Source organism: Triturus cristatus, chromosome 8, assembly GCF_964204655.1.
Source record: "Triturus cristatus chromosome 8, aTriCri1.1, whole genome shotgun sequence".
In the NCBI taxonomy this organism is placed as follows: Eukaryota; Metazoa; Chordata; class Amphibia; order Caudata; family Salamandridae; genus Triturus; species Triturus cristatus.
Genome location: NC_140591.1, coordinates 1,687,649,802 through 1,687,667,858, shown reverse-complemented (window position 1 = coordinate 1,687,667,858; position 18,057 = coordinate 1,687,649,802). Strand labels below are relative to the sequence as shown.

The following is an 18,057-nucleotide window of genomic DNA, read 5'->3' as shown; positions in this document are numbered from 1 at the left end:
GTTCACGTGCGTTACATTTCCTTCACTTGCGTTACATTTCCTTCACTTGTGTTACATTTCGTTCACGTGTGTTACATTTCCTTCACTTGCGTTACATTTCCTTCACTTGTGTTACATTTCCTTCACGTGCGTTACATTTCCTTCAATGATTTTGGCACTGCACAACATCCTGTCATTCACAGCACCCCAAGGTGCATATCTCTTAAACACTGAATGAGTGGGAGTTTTTACATACTTCGCAGCATATTTATGAGTGGGGTTGTGTCGGGGTGCATGTGCGACGCAAGCCCAAAATGCGATTTGTGCTTGTCCTTGGGTGGCTTCAGAAAATCAAAGTAACACAACGCAGTAAAAATCGCTGCTTTACCCTGCACCAGGGATGCGTTTCATCGGTGTTGTTTGGGTGTTTTCTCTCCCAAACAAGCACCGATTACAAACAAGAGGGTCCTGAGGAGAATTTTAAAGACCACCCGGGATTTATTCCCCAATCTCAACTAATATAACAGTACGAAATCCCTGGGTCTAAACTAGATACTAATCAAAAATGGGTTTCCAACTACATAACAAATAGAGAAAAACAGAATCACAGAAACCACCACAACAGAAGTTGGGCATTTCCCTTTTTAGGAAAAGATCCCTCACTCACCAAAAGGTGACATGCTTCATCATAGGGACTCTCCTCTCAAAGAAAAAAACGAGTTCCTTTGAGGGCTACAACCCCCTCTCTGAGAGGGAGGAGCTCAGGGATGTTTTGTAACAAAGAGGATAATCTAAATCCTCATATGAAGAGCATTAAGATTAATAAAGAGTGAAGGTGCAGCGCAAAAGAAGTGAAAATAACCGCTTTCCACCTTTGTAGCTTATTTTTTGAGACCTTTAGTATCAGATATGCCAACCTATTTGAAGGACACAAAAGATTTGTTAAGATTGATTGAGGATATTTCTTTTGAGCCAGATAAGGATTTCTTGGTCTCTTTTGATGTGGAGTCCTTATATACATGTATTCCACAAGACGAGACCCTCTCCACCATTGAAACTCTTCTACTAAACAGGAATTTTGACTCGATAACTCCTGTATCTTTCATTGTTAACTGTGCAAGACTGGCTATGAAAGAGAATTTTTTCAAATTTGAAGACCGTTTTTTTCTCCAAGTGTCAGGTACATTGTTTTTGCCCCTAGTTTGGCAAATTTGTATGTTCAACAATCCATATCGAGACAATATTCAGTTATGGAGAACATACATCAATGATGTGTTTGTGGTGTGGAGAGGTACATCATCCTCTATCCTGGATTTTAAAGTTTGGTTGAATGATCAAAATGACTTTTTGAACTTCACTTGTGAATACAGTAAAATTGTACTACCTTCTTTGGATATTTTGATCACTCCAGGGATTTCGTACTGTTATATTTGTTGTGTGGGGGTTCCCACGCAACATCTTTGTATTTTTACGCATTGCCAGGTTTACCAAAAGTGGTAGACTTGGGAATGCGTAAAAATGCTACGCCTTCCCAGGTGAGACACAATGAGTAGAAATATTTGTATTTCTCATCTTTCTTTCTCTTTCTATGTGTGCTCCATACTGCAGCACACATAGAAAAAGGAAACTGTCTCAGGGTATTCTTTTTGTGCAGGAGAGTGCCCCTTCCTGCACAAAAACAATCCTCCGTACAACGCAGACACCCTAGCACCATGGTGCAAGGGAGGCTGCGTTGGCACTAGGAAGACACAACGGTGCCAGAGCAGGGACGAAGGCAGGAATGTGCTATATTCTTTTAAATGCAGTGCACTAATGCCCTTACCCCGTCACGCAGCACAGCAGGGTAACTTGCGAGGTAACCTGATAGGATGATGATGATAGGATGATGATGATAGGATGATGATGATAGGATGATGGAGAAGACAACGACAATGAAGATGATGAGGAGGATAGGATGATTGTATTGTATTGTAATTCCATTTGTATAGCGCTTACTACCCCTGACGAGGCGTCAAAGCTCTTTTTTCGGCAAGTAGCACGCTACTCCGGGACCCATAGAGGATTAGTGTTGAATTAGTTTAGTGAAACATGCAAGTACATTTTAAGTGGTGGATAGGTTAGTCAGTTATTTGAATTCGGAAGTATAGCAGAAGGATAGAGGAGGAAAAAAGGTTTGTATTTATATAGCGCTTGTTACCCCTGATGGGGTGTTGAAGCACGCTACACTGGAAACCCATGAAGGATTAGTGGTGAATTAGTATGGTGAAATATGAAAGTAATTTGAGTGGTGGATATTAGTCAGTTATTTGGAGTGAGAAGGATAGCGGAGGGATAGAAGGGGAAGAAAGGTTTGCCTTTATGTAGCACCTGGTACCCCTGATGGGTGTTGAAGCGCTTTTCTGGCGAGTAGCACGCTACTCCGGAACCCATAAAGGGTTAGTGGTTGAAAATTAGTATAGTGAAATATGGAGTAATTTGAGTGGTGGAAATGTTATTCAGTTATTTGGATAGAGAAGGGTAGGTGGTGGGAAAGAAGAGGAAAAGAGGTTTGTATTTATACTGCACTTGCTACCCCTGATGGGGCTTTGAAGCGCGTTTTTGGGGAGTAGCACGCTACTCCGGAACCCATTAAGTATTAGTGTTGAATTAGTATGATGAAACATGAAATTAATTTGAGTGGTGGATATGTTAGTCAGTTATTTGGATTGAGAAGGGTTGGGAAGGGGTAGAAAAGGGAAAAAAGGTTTGCATTTATATAGCGCTTGTAACCCTGATGGGGTGCTGAGACGCTTTATTGGCGAATATCACGCTACTCTGGAACCCATAAAGGATTAGTGGTGAGTTAGTATAGTGGAATATGGAATTTGAGAAGTGAACATGTTACTCTGTTATTTTGATTGAAAAGGATAGTGGATGGATAGAAGAGTTAATGATTTGGCTTTTTTTTTCTTTTTTTTTCCTGAGGTCATAGCAGTGGGAGGAGGCGTTTGGATGAGTAAAAAGGGTTTTTGGAGGGGAAGAGTCAGAGAGAAGAGTTTAGAGAGGTTTGTTTTGGGGGATTGGTATAGTAAAAGAGGTGTCAGATGATGCAAGGAGGGGTAGAGTAGGAGAGAGTCTAGAAAGGGTTATTTTGGGGATCATAGTAGTGGTATGGGGTTTGGGATAAATGAGAGAGTGGATGTAGAGGATGTAGGAGAGTAGGATCTACTTCACATGGGTACCCCCACTATTTGCTGGTGTTTCACTGTTTTTCGACCTTAGTCTGGCTGTGGCCCTGCTAATCAGGACCCCAGCCTTTCTGCTTCCTCTCTAAAATGGTTTCCATGTACATTAGGTAAATATCTAATTGGATTCTAGAGTGCCTTATAAGCCCCTAGTATATGGTACGCTATGTACCTAGGGCATAGGTACCTCAGAGGCCTACCAGGGGCTGAAGCATGCATTATGCCACCCCTGGGAAGCACTCCAAAATGACACCACAGGTCTGCTACTGCAGCCTGGGTAAGGGTGTGCTTGCACCCCTTACTGTGGTATAGGCTACCTATATCCACACATATATACAGACACATATAAACCTATAAGTCACTCCTATGGCAGGCCTTGACAATCCTGAAGGCAGAGTGCTTGGTTTTATGTGAGAGGGTGCCCAAGCATGAGCTGAGCCCCTCTGCAGCTTTTGAAAATACTTCCTTATGGCTGTTCTGTGATACAGCCATACCATATAATCTTATGTGCATTATAACCTCACGGTAAATGCTAACTTTGAAATGGCTGCATCAAAACATGTCGTGTTTGATGTCAAACGCTTTGGAATACTACCCCCCACCAGTCCTGTCGGGGGGGGGGCAGCATTCCACCCTTCTAGAGGGAGAAACATGTTCACACCGGTCAAACCCGGTAGGACTTTCCTGAGCCCTGGCATCACCAAATGGATGCCTCTGCCACAGACATGGGTCTGGCCTCCTGCTGCTGACCGAAACTCCAGCAGGGGATGCCTGGACAATAGGTTTCCTGTCGAAGGGAGGTGTAACCACCTCCCTAGACAGGCAGAAGTGTATTGGGGCTGGGCGGGGGCACTCTCTGGTGCTTTGAAGTCCTGCACTGGGGGCACACTTGGTGTCCCTGTGCATAGTCCAGTTCAAACCGGTTGCAGGGGCTACCTGCACCTGCTCTGGCACGAAACTGGACAAAGGAAATGGGTGTAACCACCCCTCTTTTTAGATCCACCCATAGGTGGGGCCTTAGAGTTAGTCCATCCCCTACTCTCTATGGGCAGACTCCTCTCTATGGGCAGACTCCTCTCTATGGGCAGACTCCTCTCTTTAGCCAGACAACGCTCAATGGACAGACTCCTCTCTATTGCCAGACTCCTTTCTATAGAGAGACTCCTCTCTATGGAGATACTCCTCTCTATGGACACTTTCCTCTCTATGGTCAGACTCCTTTCTACAGACAGACTCCTCTCTGTGGACACTCTCCTCTCTATGGATAGATTTCCCTTTACAAACAGACTCCTCTCTATGAACAGACTCCTCTCTATGGACAGACTACTCTCTATGGGCAGACTCCTCTCTATGGGCGAACTCCTCTCTTTAGCCACAAACACTCAATGGACAGACTCCTCTCTATGGACACTTCCCTCTCTATGGTCAGACTACTCTCTATGGACAGACTCCTCCTTATGGACACTTTCCTCTCTATGGACAGACTCCTCTCTATGAACAGACTCCTCTCTATGAACAGACTCCTCTCTATGGACAGACCCTCTCTATGGACAGACTTCTCTCTATGGACACTTTTCTCTCTAAGGACAGACTCCTCTCTAAGGACAGACTCCTCTCTAAGGACAGACTCTTCTCTTTAGCCAGACTTCGCTCAATGTACAGGCTCCTCTCTATGGACAGACTCCTCTCTATGGACAGACTCCTCTCTATGGACACTTTCCTCTCTATGGTTAGACTCCTTTCTACGGACACTTTCCTCTCTATGGAGAGAATCCTTTCTAGGGACACTTTCCTCTCTATGGTCAGACTCCTCTCTATGGACACTTTCCTCTCTATGGAGAGAATCCTCTCTATGGACACTTTCCTCTCTATGGACAGACTCCTCTCTATGGACAGACTCTTCTCTTTAGCCAGAACATGCTTAATGAACAGGCTAATCTCTATGGACAGACTCCTCTCTATGGACAGACACCTCTTTATGGACACTTTCTTCTCTTTGGTCAGACTCCTATCTATGGACACTTTCCTCTCTATGGAGAGAATCCTCTCTATGGACACTTTCCTCTCTATGGTCAGACTCCTCTCTATGGACACTTTTCTCTTTATGGAGAGAATCCTCTCTATGGACACGTTCCTCTCTATGGACACTTTCCTCTCTCTGGATAGACTCCTCTCTATGGACAGACTTCTCTCTTTAGCCAGACTACGCTCAATGGACAGGCTCCTCTCTATTGACTCTTTCCTCTCTATAGAGAGAATCCTCTCTATGGACACTTTCCTCTCTATGGTCAGACTCCTCTCTACAGACAGACTCCTCTCTGTGGACACTCTCCTCTCTATGGATAGACTCCTCTCTACAGACAGACTCCTCTCTATGAACAGACTCCTCTCTATGAACAGACTCTTCTCTATGGACAGACTCCTCTCTATGGAGAAACTCCTCTCTGTGGACAGACTCTTGTCTAAGGACAGACTATTCTTTACAGACAATCTATTCTCTATGAACAGACTTCTCTCTATGGACAGACTCCTCTCCATGGTCAGGCTCCTGTCAATGGACAGTCTCCTTTATGTGGACTCTCTCCTCTCTATGTACAGACTTCTCTCTGTGGACAGACTTTTCTACGTGGACAGACTCTTTTGTACAGAGAGGCTCCTCTCTATAGACAATCTACTCTCTATGGAAAGACTCTTCTCTATGGACAGACTCCTTTTTAAGGACAGACTGACCCCTCTCTATGAACAGACACCTCTCTATGGTCAGACTCCTCTCTATGGAGAAACTCCCCTCTATGGACACATCCCTCTCTTTTATCAGACCCCTCTCTATGGATGGACTCTTCTCGATGGGCAGACTCCTTTCTATGAACAGAATGACTCATGTCTATTAACAGACTCCTCTCTGCGGGCAGACGTCTCTTTATGGACAGACTACTCTCTATGGGCAGACTCCTCTCGATGGAGAGACTCCATTCTTTGGACAGACTGACTTGTCTCTAGGAACAGACTCCTCTCTATGAACAGACACTGATCTAGGAACGGACCCCTCTCTAGGGACAGACTTCTCTCAATGGACAGGTTGCTTTCTATGATCAGACCTCTCTCTATTGACGGACTAACTCATCTCTATTGCCAGACTCCTGAGGACATTCTCCTCTCTATGGAGAGACTCATCTCAATGGACAGACTCCCCTCTATGGTCAGACCTCCCCTCTTTGGACAGACTCCCCTCTTTGGACAGACTCCCCTCTTTTGACAGAATCCCCTCGGTGGACAGATACCTCTCTATGAAGAGAGTCCTCTCTATGGAGATACTCCTCTGTATGAACAGACACCTCTCTATGTACAGACACCACTCTTTGATCAGACACCACTCTATGGACAGACTCAGCTCTATGAACTGACCCCTCTCTGTGGACACTCTTCTCTCTATGTACAGACTCCTCTCTACAATAAAATACAATATTTTTATTTGATTCAGACCTCTACTGAGATCAACAAATACGTACACAGGAACTCATCCTTATTGAAAAACAATCGCAAATAATTCATTGTAAAAATAAAACAATACAATTACTAGGAACAATCTACTCCCTATGGACAGACTCCTCTCTGTAGACAGACTCCTTTCTATGGATAGACTGACTCGTCTCTAGTTATAGAGTCCTCTCTGTGAACAAACTCTGATCCATGGACAAACCTCTCTCTAGGGACAGACTTATCACTATGAACAGACTCCTCCTTATGAACAGACTTCTCTCTATGCACAGACTTTTTCCTATGAACAGACTACTATCTGTGAATACTCTTCTCTCTAAGGATAAACTCCTCTATTTGTACAGACCTCTCTCTATGGACAGACTCCTCACTATGGGCAAATTTCTCTCTATGGACCTACTCCTTTATAAGGACAGACTCCTCTCTACGAAGAGACTTCTCTCTAAGAACAGACTCCTCTCTATGGACAGACTGACTCGTCTCTATGAACAGACTGCTCTCTGTGGACAGACCCTCCTCTATGAACAGACCTCTCTCTACAGGCAGACTGCTCACTACAGACAGACTCCTAGCCAGACAGACTTCTCTCTATGAACAGACTCCTCTCTATGAACAGACACCTCTCTGTGGACACTCTCCTTTCTATGGATAGACTTCTCGCTATGGACAGACATACTCGTCTCTATGAACAGACCCCTCTCTGTGGACAGACTTCTTCCTATGAACAAACTCCTCTCTATGGACAGACTCCTCTATAGGAACAGACTCCTCTATACAGACAAACTCCTCTCTACGAACTGACTCCTCTCTATGAACAGACTCATCTCTATGGACAGACTAATCTCTATGGACAGACTCCTCTCCACGGACAAACTGACTCGCTGGAAAGCTGAGATCGCAGTTATATGGTTTGTATTTTTCCATTATTACAAATCCTTTCTACACACAAAAGATCTTTATCCAGCCAGAGATGCACCTTTTAAAATAAACAGGGTCTTAGTTACAGAAGCTAAGATAAATATAGGGCACTTACTTACTTGGAGATATTGTATTATTATCCGAAAACTGCAAAGGGACCACCTAAAAGGACACACCCAGCTCACTCAGCACGGGGCAACTAAAAACATCTGTCTAAAGCACTTTTAATACCTTTTCATCCAGGATGTTGGCAAGTGTCTAAATATATATGCAAATACACATGACCGTGCTCACAGACCTACCCACAGTCTGTCTCACGGACATACACACATTCTGTCTCACGGACATACACACATTCTGTCTCACAGACCTACATACATTCTGTCTCACAGACCTACCTACATTCTGTCTCTCAGACATACCCACATCTCTCTCACAGACCTACACACATTCTGCCTCACATACCTACGTACATTCTGTCTAACAGACCTACTCACATTCTGTCTTACAGACCTACACAAATTCTATCTCACAGACCTACACACATTCTGTCTCGCAGGCCTACATACATTAAGTCTCACAGGCCTACAGAATACCTGTTTCACAGACCTACACACATTCTGTTTTACAGACCTACACACACTCCATCTCAAAGACCTACACACAATCTGTCTCACAGACCTACCCACATTCTGTCTCACAAACAAACACACATTCTGTCTTACAGACATACCCACATTCTGTCCCATAGACCCACACACAACCTGTCCCACAGTTACGCACAGACACATACACACACACACACACAAACAGACACACTGTATTGCCATGGAATGGGTGTGCCATTCCCACAACATTATAAAATATATGTGTGAACCCCACCTACGATGTATATTTAGAAATCAATGACGTGATAAGAACTGCAGAGCTCTGTACCTCAGTGTCTGTAGTTTGCAGTTTGGAAGTTTTAGGCCTTCACACAACTTATTCACTCCAGTGTCTCCCAGCTCATTGTCGCCCAGGTGGAGCTCTGTGAGAGATGAGTTTGTTTCCAGGACAGAGGCGAGGTCTTCGCAGCCTGAACCTCTAAGGGAGCAGCGCTTCAACCTGCAGGACAGAAGAGATATGGAGAGGAGTAAAGCAGAGCACGGACAGGGGCGTCACAACTTTAGTTTTATCTTCATTTCCCTCCCGTCCTTGACTTACTCCTCTCTAGTGACACATCCCCGCCTTACACATCCGACCACACCCTGTTTATATAGGAACCTCATGAGGGGAGTTCTCAGACTGGCAGAGGCGGAACCATATGGACATATTTACAAATATATTAATACACGTTTTTTGCTGGAGACCCTCCGCTGTGGTGTGAATGTTCAACTAGTTGTATATTTACACGGGTTGTGATGCGTACACAGAGAGATCTTTTCGTCGGAGGTCCCTGCCCGATGAGGTGTTTATTCTCTGCGTTGTTCAAACAGAAGAGCACCGCCTACACTTTGGATGCCACGCTATATACTGATTTGTTTTCGGGCTGATTTTTAAAGTTAGTAATTCTCCCATGATACGAAGCCTTGCGCGTGCGCAATAGTGGTCTACTCAAAGACTGCGGATCCGTAAAATGTAGAAAGCATTCTGTTTTTAAAAAGCTCCAGAACAATATTCCAGATTAAATATATAAATGATGAACAATCCCATACAAGTCAGTATTGAGGTGAGTAAGTTGCTTTAAGTGGAGAATTATGAAGAACTTACTTCTATGTGAATTATTTTACACAGAACTGCACTACTTACATAAACACTTTACGTTACATTGACACAAGCCCAAGCAAGTAAGTCCACGAAACATGCGTTTGTAAGTGCAAACAATCGTCTCCAGCCACAAGGACGTCTATTTATACTTTGATGCATGAGTTTCACAAATTGAATGGACCTCAGATCTGCTCCAGCTAGCTTCTCCTTTAAGCTGAAGGACATTCATTCCTGGTAACTCAGTGCAGTTCAGTCCACAGAATAGCACAGGAGGGTTCTTGCCGTATTGACTCAAGTGTTTGATTTTAATTATACAAGTTCCTTTTTGATACTTAATGGAAATCTGGTGATACTGACGAACTAAACATTGTTTTCAGTCGGGTGAATATTCTGCTGAAATTGAAAAACAACTTTGTCCCCAAACAGTAGTATGTGTAAGTACCTAACACGCCGTATGCACCCTGGAATATATTTGTCTAAGAAGCGCAGGGCCGCCCAAGTTAGTAAAAATCAGACGATGCGTTGTAGAGAGTGAACAGGGTGGTCGGCAGCGCGTGGAGGTCAATATTTCAACACTAAAGCGATGGGAGAGCCTCTGTACACACATTTGTGCAGAGGAAAGTTCACGGTTAGTTCCAAATATTATATTTTTAAAAAAGAAGGGTTTAATGCATATTTGATCAGGTTTTTTATAAGAGGTTACTAGAGTAAAACAGTATAAAATGGCAAGGTTCCTCACTTGGGATGTATGACGTAACAACGCGAGTTATTACAACTCGTGCTGTTACATCGCGGCCGTTACAACGACTGCGATGTTACCGCGCTATCCCATTACAACGCAAGTCTTTACATCGACTTGCACTAGATGGCGTGCTAACATTAGAAAAGTGTAATTTACTATTCCAACTCCAGTCCACTTAACAGTAGGGAAGGTGTTGGGATAGTAAACTACACTATTTGTAATGTTAGCACGCCATCTAGCGCATGTCGATGTAAAGACTTGCGTTGTAATGGCATAGCGTGGTTACATCGCGTTCGTTGTAACGATTGCGATGTAACCGCATCGCGGTGTACTAACCGCATTGTAAAGGTTGTTCCCCCTCACTTGCATTACATTTCCTTCACTTGCGTTACATTTCCTTCACTTGCGTTACATTTCCTTCACTTGCGTTACATTTCCTTCACTTTTGTTACATTTCCTTCACGTGCGTTACATTTCCTTCACTTGCGTTACATTTCCTTCACTTGCGTTACATTTCCTTCACTTGCGATACATTTCCTTCACTTGCGTTACATTTCCTTCACTTGTGTTACATTTCGTTCACGTGCGTTACATTTCCTTCACTTGCGTTACATTTCCTTCACTTGTGTTACATTTCGTTCACGTGTGTTACATTTCCTTCACTTGCGTTACATTTCCTTCACTTGTGTTACATTTCCTTCACGTGCGTTACATTTCCTTCAATGATTTTGGCACTGCACAACATCCTGTCATTCACAGCACCCCAAGGTGCATATCTCTTAAACACTGAATGAGTGGGAGTTTTTACATACTTCGCAGCATATTTATGAGTGGGGTTGTGTCGGGGTGCATGTGCGACGCAAGCCCAAAATGCGATTTGTGCTTGTCCTTGGGTGGCTTCAGAAAATCAAAGTAACACAACGCAGTAAAAATCGCTGCTTTACCCTGCACCAGGGATGCGTTTCATCGGTGTTGTTTGGGTGTTTTCTCTCCCAAACAAGCACCGATTACAAACAAGAGGGTCCTGAGGAGAATTTTAAAGACCACCCGGGATTTATTCCCCAATCTCAACTAATATAACAGTACGAAATCCCTGGGTCTAAACTAGATACTAATCAAAAATGGGTTTCCAACTACATAACAAATAGAGAAAAACAGAATCACAGAAACCACCACAACAGAAGTTGGGCATTTCCCTTTTTAGGAAAAGATCCCTCACTCACCAAAAGGTGACATGCTTCAACATAGGGACTCTCCTCTCAAAGAAAAAAACGAGTTCCTTTGAGGGCTACAACCCCCTCTCTGAGAGGGAGGAGCTCAGGGATGTTTTGTAACAAAGAGGATAATCTAAATCCTCATATGAAGAGCATTAAGATTAATAAAGAGTGAAGGTGCAGCGCAAAAGAAGTGAAAATAACCGCTTTCCACCTTTGTAGCTTATTTTTTGAGACCTTTAGTATCAGATATGCCAACCTATTTGAAGGACACAAAAGATTTGTTAAGATTGATTGAGGATATTTCTTTTGAGCCAGATTAGGATTTCTTGGTCTCTTTTGATGTGGAGTCCTTATATACATGTATTCCACAAGACGAGACCCTCTCCACCATTGAAACTCTTCTACTAAACAGGAATTTTGACTCGATAACTCCTGTATCTTTCATTGTTAACTGTGCAAGACTGGCTATGAAAGAGAATTTTTTCAAATTTGAAGACCGTTTTTTTCTCCAAGTGTCAGGTACATTGTTTTTGCCCCTAGTTTGGCAAATTTGTATGTTCAACAATCCATATCGAGACAATATTCAGTTATGGAGAACATACATCAATGATGTGTTTGTGGTGTGGAGAGGTACATCATCCTCTATCCTGGATTTTAAAGTTTGGTTGAATGATCAAAATGACTTTTTGAACTTCACTTGTGAATACAGTAAAATTGTACTACCTTCTTTGGATATTTTGATCACTCCAGGGATTTCGTACTGTTATATTTGTTGTGTGGGGGTTCCCACGCAACATCTTTGTATTTTTACGCATTGCCAGGTTTACCAAAAGTGGTAGACTTGGGAATGCGTAAAAATGCTACGCCTTCCCAGGTGAGACACAATGAGTAGAAATATTTGTATTTCTCATCTTTCTTTCTCTTTCTATGTGTGCTCCATACTGCAGCACACATAGAAAAAGGAAACTGTCTCAGGGTATTCTTTTTGTGCAGGAGAGTGCCCCTTCCTGCACAAAAACAATCCTCCGTACAACGCAGACACCCTAGCACCATGGTGCAAGGGAGGCTGCGTTGGCACTAGGAAGACACAACGGTGCCAGAGCAGGGACGAAGGCAGGAATGTGCTATATTCTTTTAAATGCAGTGCACTAATGCCCTTACCCCGTCACGCAGCACAGCAGGGTAACTTGCGAGGTAACCTGATAGGATGATGATGATAGGATGATGATGATAGGATGATGATGATAGGATGATGGAGAAGACAACGACAATGAAGATGATGAGGAGGATAGGATGATTGTATTGTATTGTAATTCCATTTGTATAGCGCTTACTACCCCTGACGAGGCGTCAAAGCTCTTTTTTCGGCAAGTAGCACGCTACTCCGGGACCCATAGAGGATTAGTGTTGAATTAGTTTAGTGAAACATGCAAGTACATTTTAAGTGGTGGATAGGTTAGTCAGTTATTTGAATTCGGAAGTATAGCAGAAGGATAGAGGAGGAAAAAAGGTTTGTATTTATATAGCGCTTGTTACCCCTGATGGGGTGTTGAAGCACGCTACACTGGAAACCCATGAAGGATTAGTGGTGAATTAGTATGGTGAAATATGAAAGTAATTTGAGTGGTGGATATTAGTCAGTTATTTGGAGTGAGAAGGATAGCGGAGGGATAGAAGGGGAAGAAAGGTTTGCCTTTATGTAGCACCTGGTACCCCTGATGGGTGTTGAAGCGCTTTTCTGGCGAGTAGCACGCTACTCCGGAACCCATAAAGGGTTAGTGGTTGAAAATTAGTATAGTGAAATATGGAGTAATTTGAGTGGTGGAAATGTTATTCAGTTATTTGGATAGAGAAGGGTAGGTGGTGGGAAAGAAGAGGAAAAGAGGTTTGTATTTATACTGCACTTGCTACCCCTGATGGGGCTTTGAAGCGCGTTTTTGGGGAGTAGCACGCTACTCCGGAACCCATTAAGTATTAGTGTTGAATTAGTATGATGAAACATGAAATTAATTTGAGTGGTGGATATGTTAGTCAGTTATTTGGATTGAGAAGGGTTGGGAAGGGGTAGAAAAGGGAAAAAAGGTTTGCATTTATATAGCGCTTGTAACCCTGATGGGGTGCTGAGACGCTTTATTGGCGAATATCACGCTACTCTGGAACCCATAAAGGATTAGTGGTGAGTTAGTATAGTGGAATATGGAATTTGAGAAGTGAACATGTTACTCTGTTATTTTGATTGAAAAGGATAGTGGATGGATAGAAGAGTTAATGATTTGGCTTTTTTTTTCTTTTTTTTTCCTGAGGTCATAGCAGTGGGAGGAGGCGTTTGGATGAGTAAAAAGGGTTTTTGGAGGGGAAGAGTCAGAGAGAAGAGTTTAGAGAGGTTTGTTTTGGGGGATTGGTATAGTAAAAGAGGTGTCAGATGATGCAAGGAGGGGTAGAGTAGGAGAGAGTCTAGAAAGGGTTATTTTGGGGATCATAGTAGTGGTATGGGGTTTGGGATAAATGAGAGAGTGGATGTAGAGGATGTAGGAGAGTAGGATCTACTTCACATGGGTACCCCCACTATTTGCTGGTGTTTCACTGTTTTTCGACCTTAGTCTGGCTGTGGCCCTGCTAATCAGGACCCCAGCCTTTCTGCTTCCTCTCTAAAATGGTTTCCATGTACATTAGGTAAATATCTAATTGGATTCTAGAGTGCCTTATAAGCCCCTAGTATATGGTACGCTATGTACCTAGGGCATAGGTACCTCAGAGGCCTACCAGGGGCTGAAGCATGCATTATGCCACCCCTGGGAAGCACTCCAAAATGACACCACAGGTCTGCTACTGCAGCCTGGGTAAGGGTGTGCTTGCACCCCTTACTGTGGTATAGGCTACCTATATCCACACATATATACAGACACATATAAACCTATAAGTCACTCCTATGGCAGGCCTTGACAATCCTGAAGGCAGAGTGCTTGGTTTTATGTGAGAGGGTGCCCAAGCATGAGCTGAGCCCCTCTGCAGCTTTTGAAAATACTTCCTTATGGCTGTTCTGTGATACAGCCATACCATATAATCTTATGTGCATTATAACCTCACGGTAAATGCTAACTTTGAAATGGCTGCATCAAAACATGTCGTGTTTGATGTCAAACGCTTTGGAATACTACCCCCCACCAGTCCTGTCGGGGGGGGGGCAGCATTCCACCCTTCTAGAGGGAGAAACATGTTCACACCGGTCAAACCCGGTAGGACTTTCCTGAGCCCTGGCATCACCAAATGGATGCCTCTGCCACAGACATGGGTCTGGCCTCCTGCTGCTGACCGAAACTCCAGCAGGGGATGCCTGGACAATAGGTTTCCTGTCGAAGGGAGGTGTAACCACCTCCCTAGACAGGCAGAAGTGTATTGGGGCTGGGCGGGGGCACTCTCTGGTGCTTTGAAGTCCTGCACTGGGGGCACACTTGGTGTCCCTGTGCATAGTCCAGTTCAAACCGGTTGCAGGGGCTACCTGCACCTGCTCTGGCACGAAACTGGACAAAGGAAATGGGTGTAACCACCCCTCTTTTTAGATCCACCCATAGGTGGGGCCTTAGAGTTAGTCCATCCCCTAAACTTAGTATAAGTATAGGAATCCAGTCCCTAGGACTTTAGATTACCCTGGACGAAACTCTGCAACATATATCCTGGACCTTCGACGTTCTACTTTAACTAGAAGACTGAAGAAATCTCCCTTGGGGTCAAGGAGTGACTCCTCTGCTTGGCAAGAATCAAAGAAGCAACTGACCGGTCTGCATCGCTGAAACTCCTGCCGGACACTGAAGTCTTTGCATCACCAGAGGTGGATTTCCAGACTTCGCCGAGGCTACCCTGAGTCCACAGCAAAGCTGAGGCCCGTGGCTTTCATGGGTGACGTGGAACCGAGACCCCTGGACACCGTGATCTTTTGCAGCAACAGGAACTTCCTGGTCCTCCTTGAGTTGTGTTTTGGGCTCCGAGTAGCCCCAGCCTTCAGCACCTCCTGCACTGAAGATTGTTGGCCTCCACTCCACGAGTGACCCGTGGGCCAGCTTCAAGTGCGACCGCTTGAGGCTCTTTTGCGATCACTAGCCCGTTGGCTAGCAGGTCCCGACGAAGGCAACTCCTTTTCTGCTTGGGCTTTCCTAGTTGCTCCAGATGTGCCCTGACTTACCCTTGCTGGGTGAGTCCCTCAGTCCTTGCTGGTCTGCTCCGCAGTCCTTTCTCTGAATTCCAGTGACTTGTCGTTGCCAAGGCTTGTTTGGTCCATTCTGGTCGCCGACACCGCAGCACTTGATAAACTTCGTGGGACAGCTCGAATCCGGCTTGTGGACTTCGTCGACGCCTCCTGGACCTCGTGGCTGAAGAGTCAAGACACCCATCTACTCACCTGAAGCACCCGACATCTGTGGGCATTGGTCCATCCTGCCCTTGGGCACTGGCTAGTGACCCTGACTCTGTCCCCTCTGCTTTCAGGTTCCTTACATCCTAGATCCAGGCTTAGACCTCTTCGGACACTTCTCCTCTTCACGGCAGCAGCAGTTCTTTGCAGGCTTCCATTGAAATCGACGACGCGACGAGACACCAAAAGACACCTATGCACCCGGCTTCCCTGGGTGAGGTAACTCGAGTACTCCGGTGCTCCCGTGGGTGCTAGGTGTAGAACTTCTTGAGTCCAAAAGGGTTTGGTCCTGACTCGATTAGAAGTGTCCCTAATCTTTAAATTTCCAACCGCGACATTGCCCATAGAAGATAACGGGAACCCGCGGTTGTGTTTCCACACTGCATACGGCTCCCGTGGGTCCCCTGTGTCACTACCTTGGGTGGTTCCTTGGGGTCCCAGCGATTCTACAGGCTATAGGCCTAGTGACTATCCCAGTCGTGGTTCTTATACCACTTTTTTAGTGCTCGCGCAGGTGAGAGTCCTTTTGTCCGGGGTTCAGAAATAGACCCTGGAAATTAACTCACTTGTGCGTGTGTTTTTACTTTTGCGGCCTGGTATTGGCCTTTGCCTGCGTGTTTGTTTTAAAGATAGCACACAATACGCAAGAGGAGGGCGCATAGCTCCGCCCATGGCCTATTGGCGTCTATTACGCGCATTCCTGCCATATGGTTTCAATTATCGTGCCCAGACACGGGCACGATAATTGAAACCATATGGCTCTGGCGCGCGCGCACCACTCGTTTGTTCTCGATAGCGTTTCAAATCCAGTGGCTAGAGAGGTACGGGCAAAATGATGCCTCCCCCCCACCCTCCCCCTTTACAAAATGTTATGCGGGCTCTTGAGTCTCCCGTATCTCGCGGATAATCATTGATCTTGTGCTGAGGGGCCCTGAGGAGCTGGAGGCCATTGTTACGCCCCTCATACAGGTGCAGCATGACGCACTGCAGGCGCAGCAGCATCAGCGCCGAGCACTCAGGCAGCCCCGCCGGATACTCCGACCTGCCCCAGGACACGCCCACTCCTCGCAGGCTTCACCCTCCGCTGGGGGCCTCTGATGCGCAATAGCTGGCACCCTTGAACTCCATCCACCCGGCATGGGCGAGACGGCATGCCTCCGCCTCCCTCCTGCCTTTGAAGTGTTTCACAAATGCATAATAATAGCGCTGTGCAGCCAACACCCTCCCCGCCCCTCCTGTCGAGCCTCGGCGGGCTCCCGCAGCCCATCGTGCACTTTCGGGCTCCCTGGGCCTCTCCGAACAGCCTGTAAATGTGTGCTTAAGTTCACAGACAGCGCCAGCAGCCGCAGGAGTGCGGCATTTTGGACTTCACCCTTACACAGCAGCTCCCAGTTAATGCTGCTCGGTGTCCCCAGCTTGTACTTCTGCATGAAGCACCCACACGGGTTTGCATCTTGTCTCATAAACTCTGATCTTTTTACATTTATGTATGGTGTTAAAATCTCATCTTATTGTCCTCAGTCAGACAACATTCAGTCGGCGTTGGTTCATAAAGGGATGCATTTGCACAGGCAGTGAACACCCTTTGCCACACCCCTCTTTCACCAAACCTAGAAAAGTAGCATTCTTCCATTGCTCGGTGTGTGATCTCCTCAGAATGTTTCATGCGCACGCGCACCAGACCCAGCTGCATCACGAAGGTTAACTCTTGATCCCCCATCTAGAGTATGGGGTCGCCCCGAAACTCAACAGGATCTGTAGCCCTACTAGGAACCATCATCTATGTGATCACCCCATCTGCAGCATTAACCCTTATGGGAGTAAGCCCCATACATTAAATTCACAAGCAGCAAATATGTTCCAACTGCTGAAAATAACAGGAGAGTTCTGAGTAACATACATGAACACTCTCCCAACAGCTCATGTCACTACAATGCAGCGCTGCATGCACAGTGGGCCAGATAGTGGGACTTCAAGCATCTCCACGTGGACATGCAGTGACGCCCTTCTCTCTGCGTGTCTCTGTCTGTGTGTCTCTGTGTCTGTGTCTCTGTGTCTCTGTCTCTCTGTACCTCTGTCTGTCTGTGTGTCTCTGTCTGTGTGCCTCTATGTCTTTGTCTGTGTCTCTGTCTGTTTGTCTCTGTCTGCTGGTCTCTGTCTGTGTGTCTCTGTGTATCTCTGTCTGTGTGTCTCTGTCTGTGTGTCTCACTTTGTGCCTGTCTGTGTGTCTCTGTCCGCGTGTCTCTGTCAGTGTGTCTCTGTCTGTGTGTCTCACTGTGTGTGTCTGTCTGTGTGTGTGTGTTTCTCACTCTGTGTGTGTCT

At 45.4% G+C, this 18,057-nt stretch overlaps 1 protein-coding gene across 6 annotated transcripts in view; it reads right to left on the bottom strand.

Moving 5' to 3' along the window:
* LOC146808610 (NACHT, LRR and PYD domains-containing protein 3-like) overlaps positions 1–18,057 on the bottom strand; it is a 567,098-nt gene that overhangs the window by 150,622 nt on the left and 398,419 nt on the right. For all 6 annotated transcript variants that reach the window (XM_085623640.1, XM_085623643.1, XM_085623639.1 and 3 more), the window contains one exon: positions 8,556–8,726. In XM_085623640.1, coding sequence (XP_085479766.1) covers positions 8,556–8,726 — 171 coding nt within the window. The remainder of the gene's footprint in view (positions 1–8,555; positions 8,727–18,057) is intronic.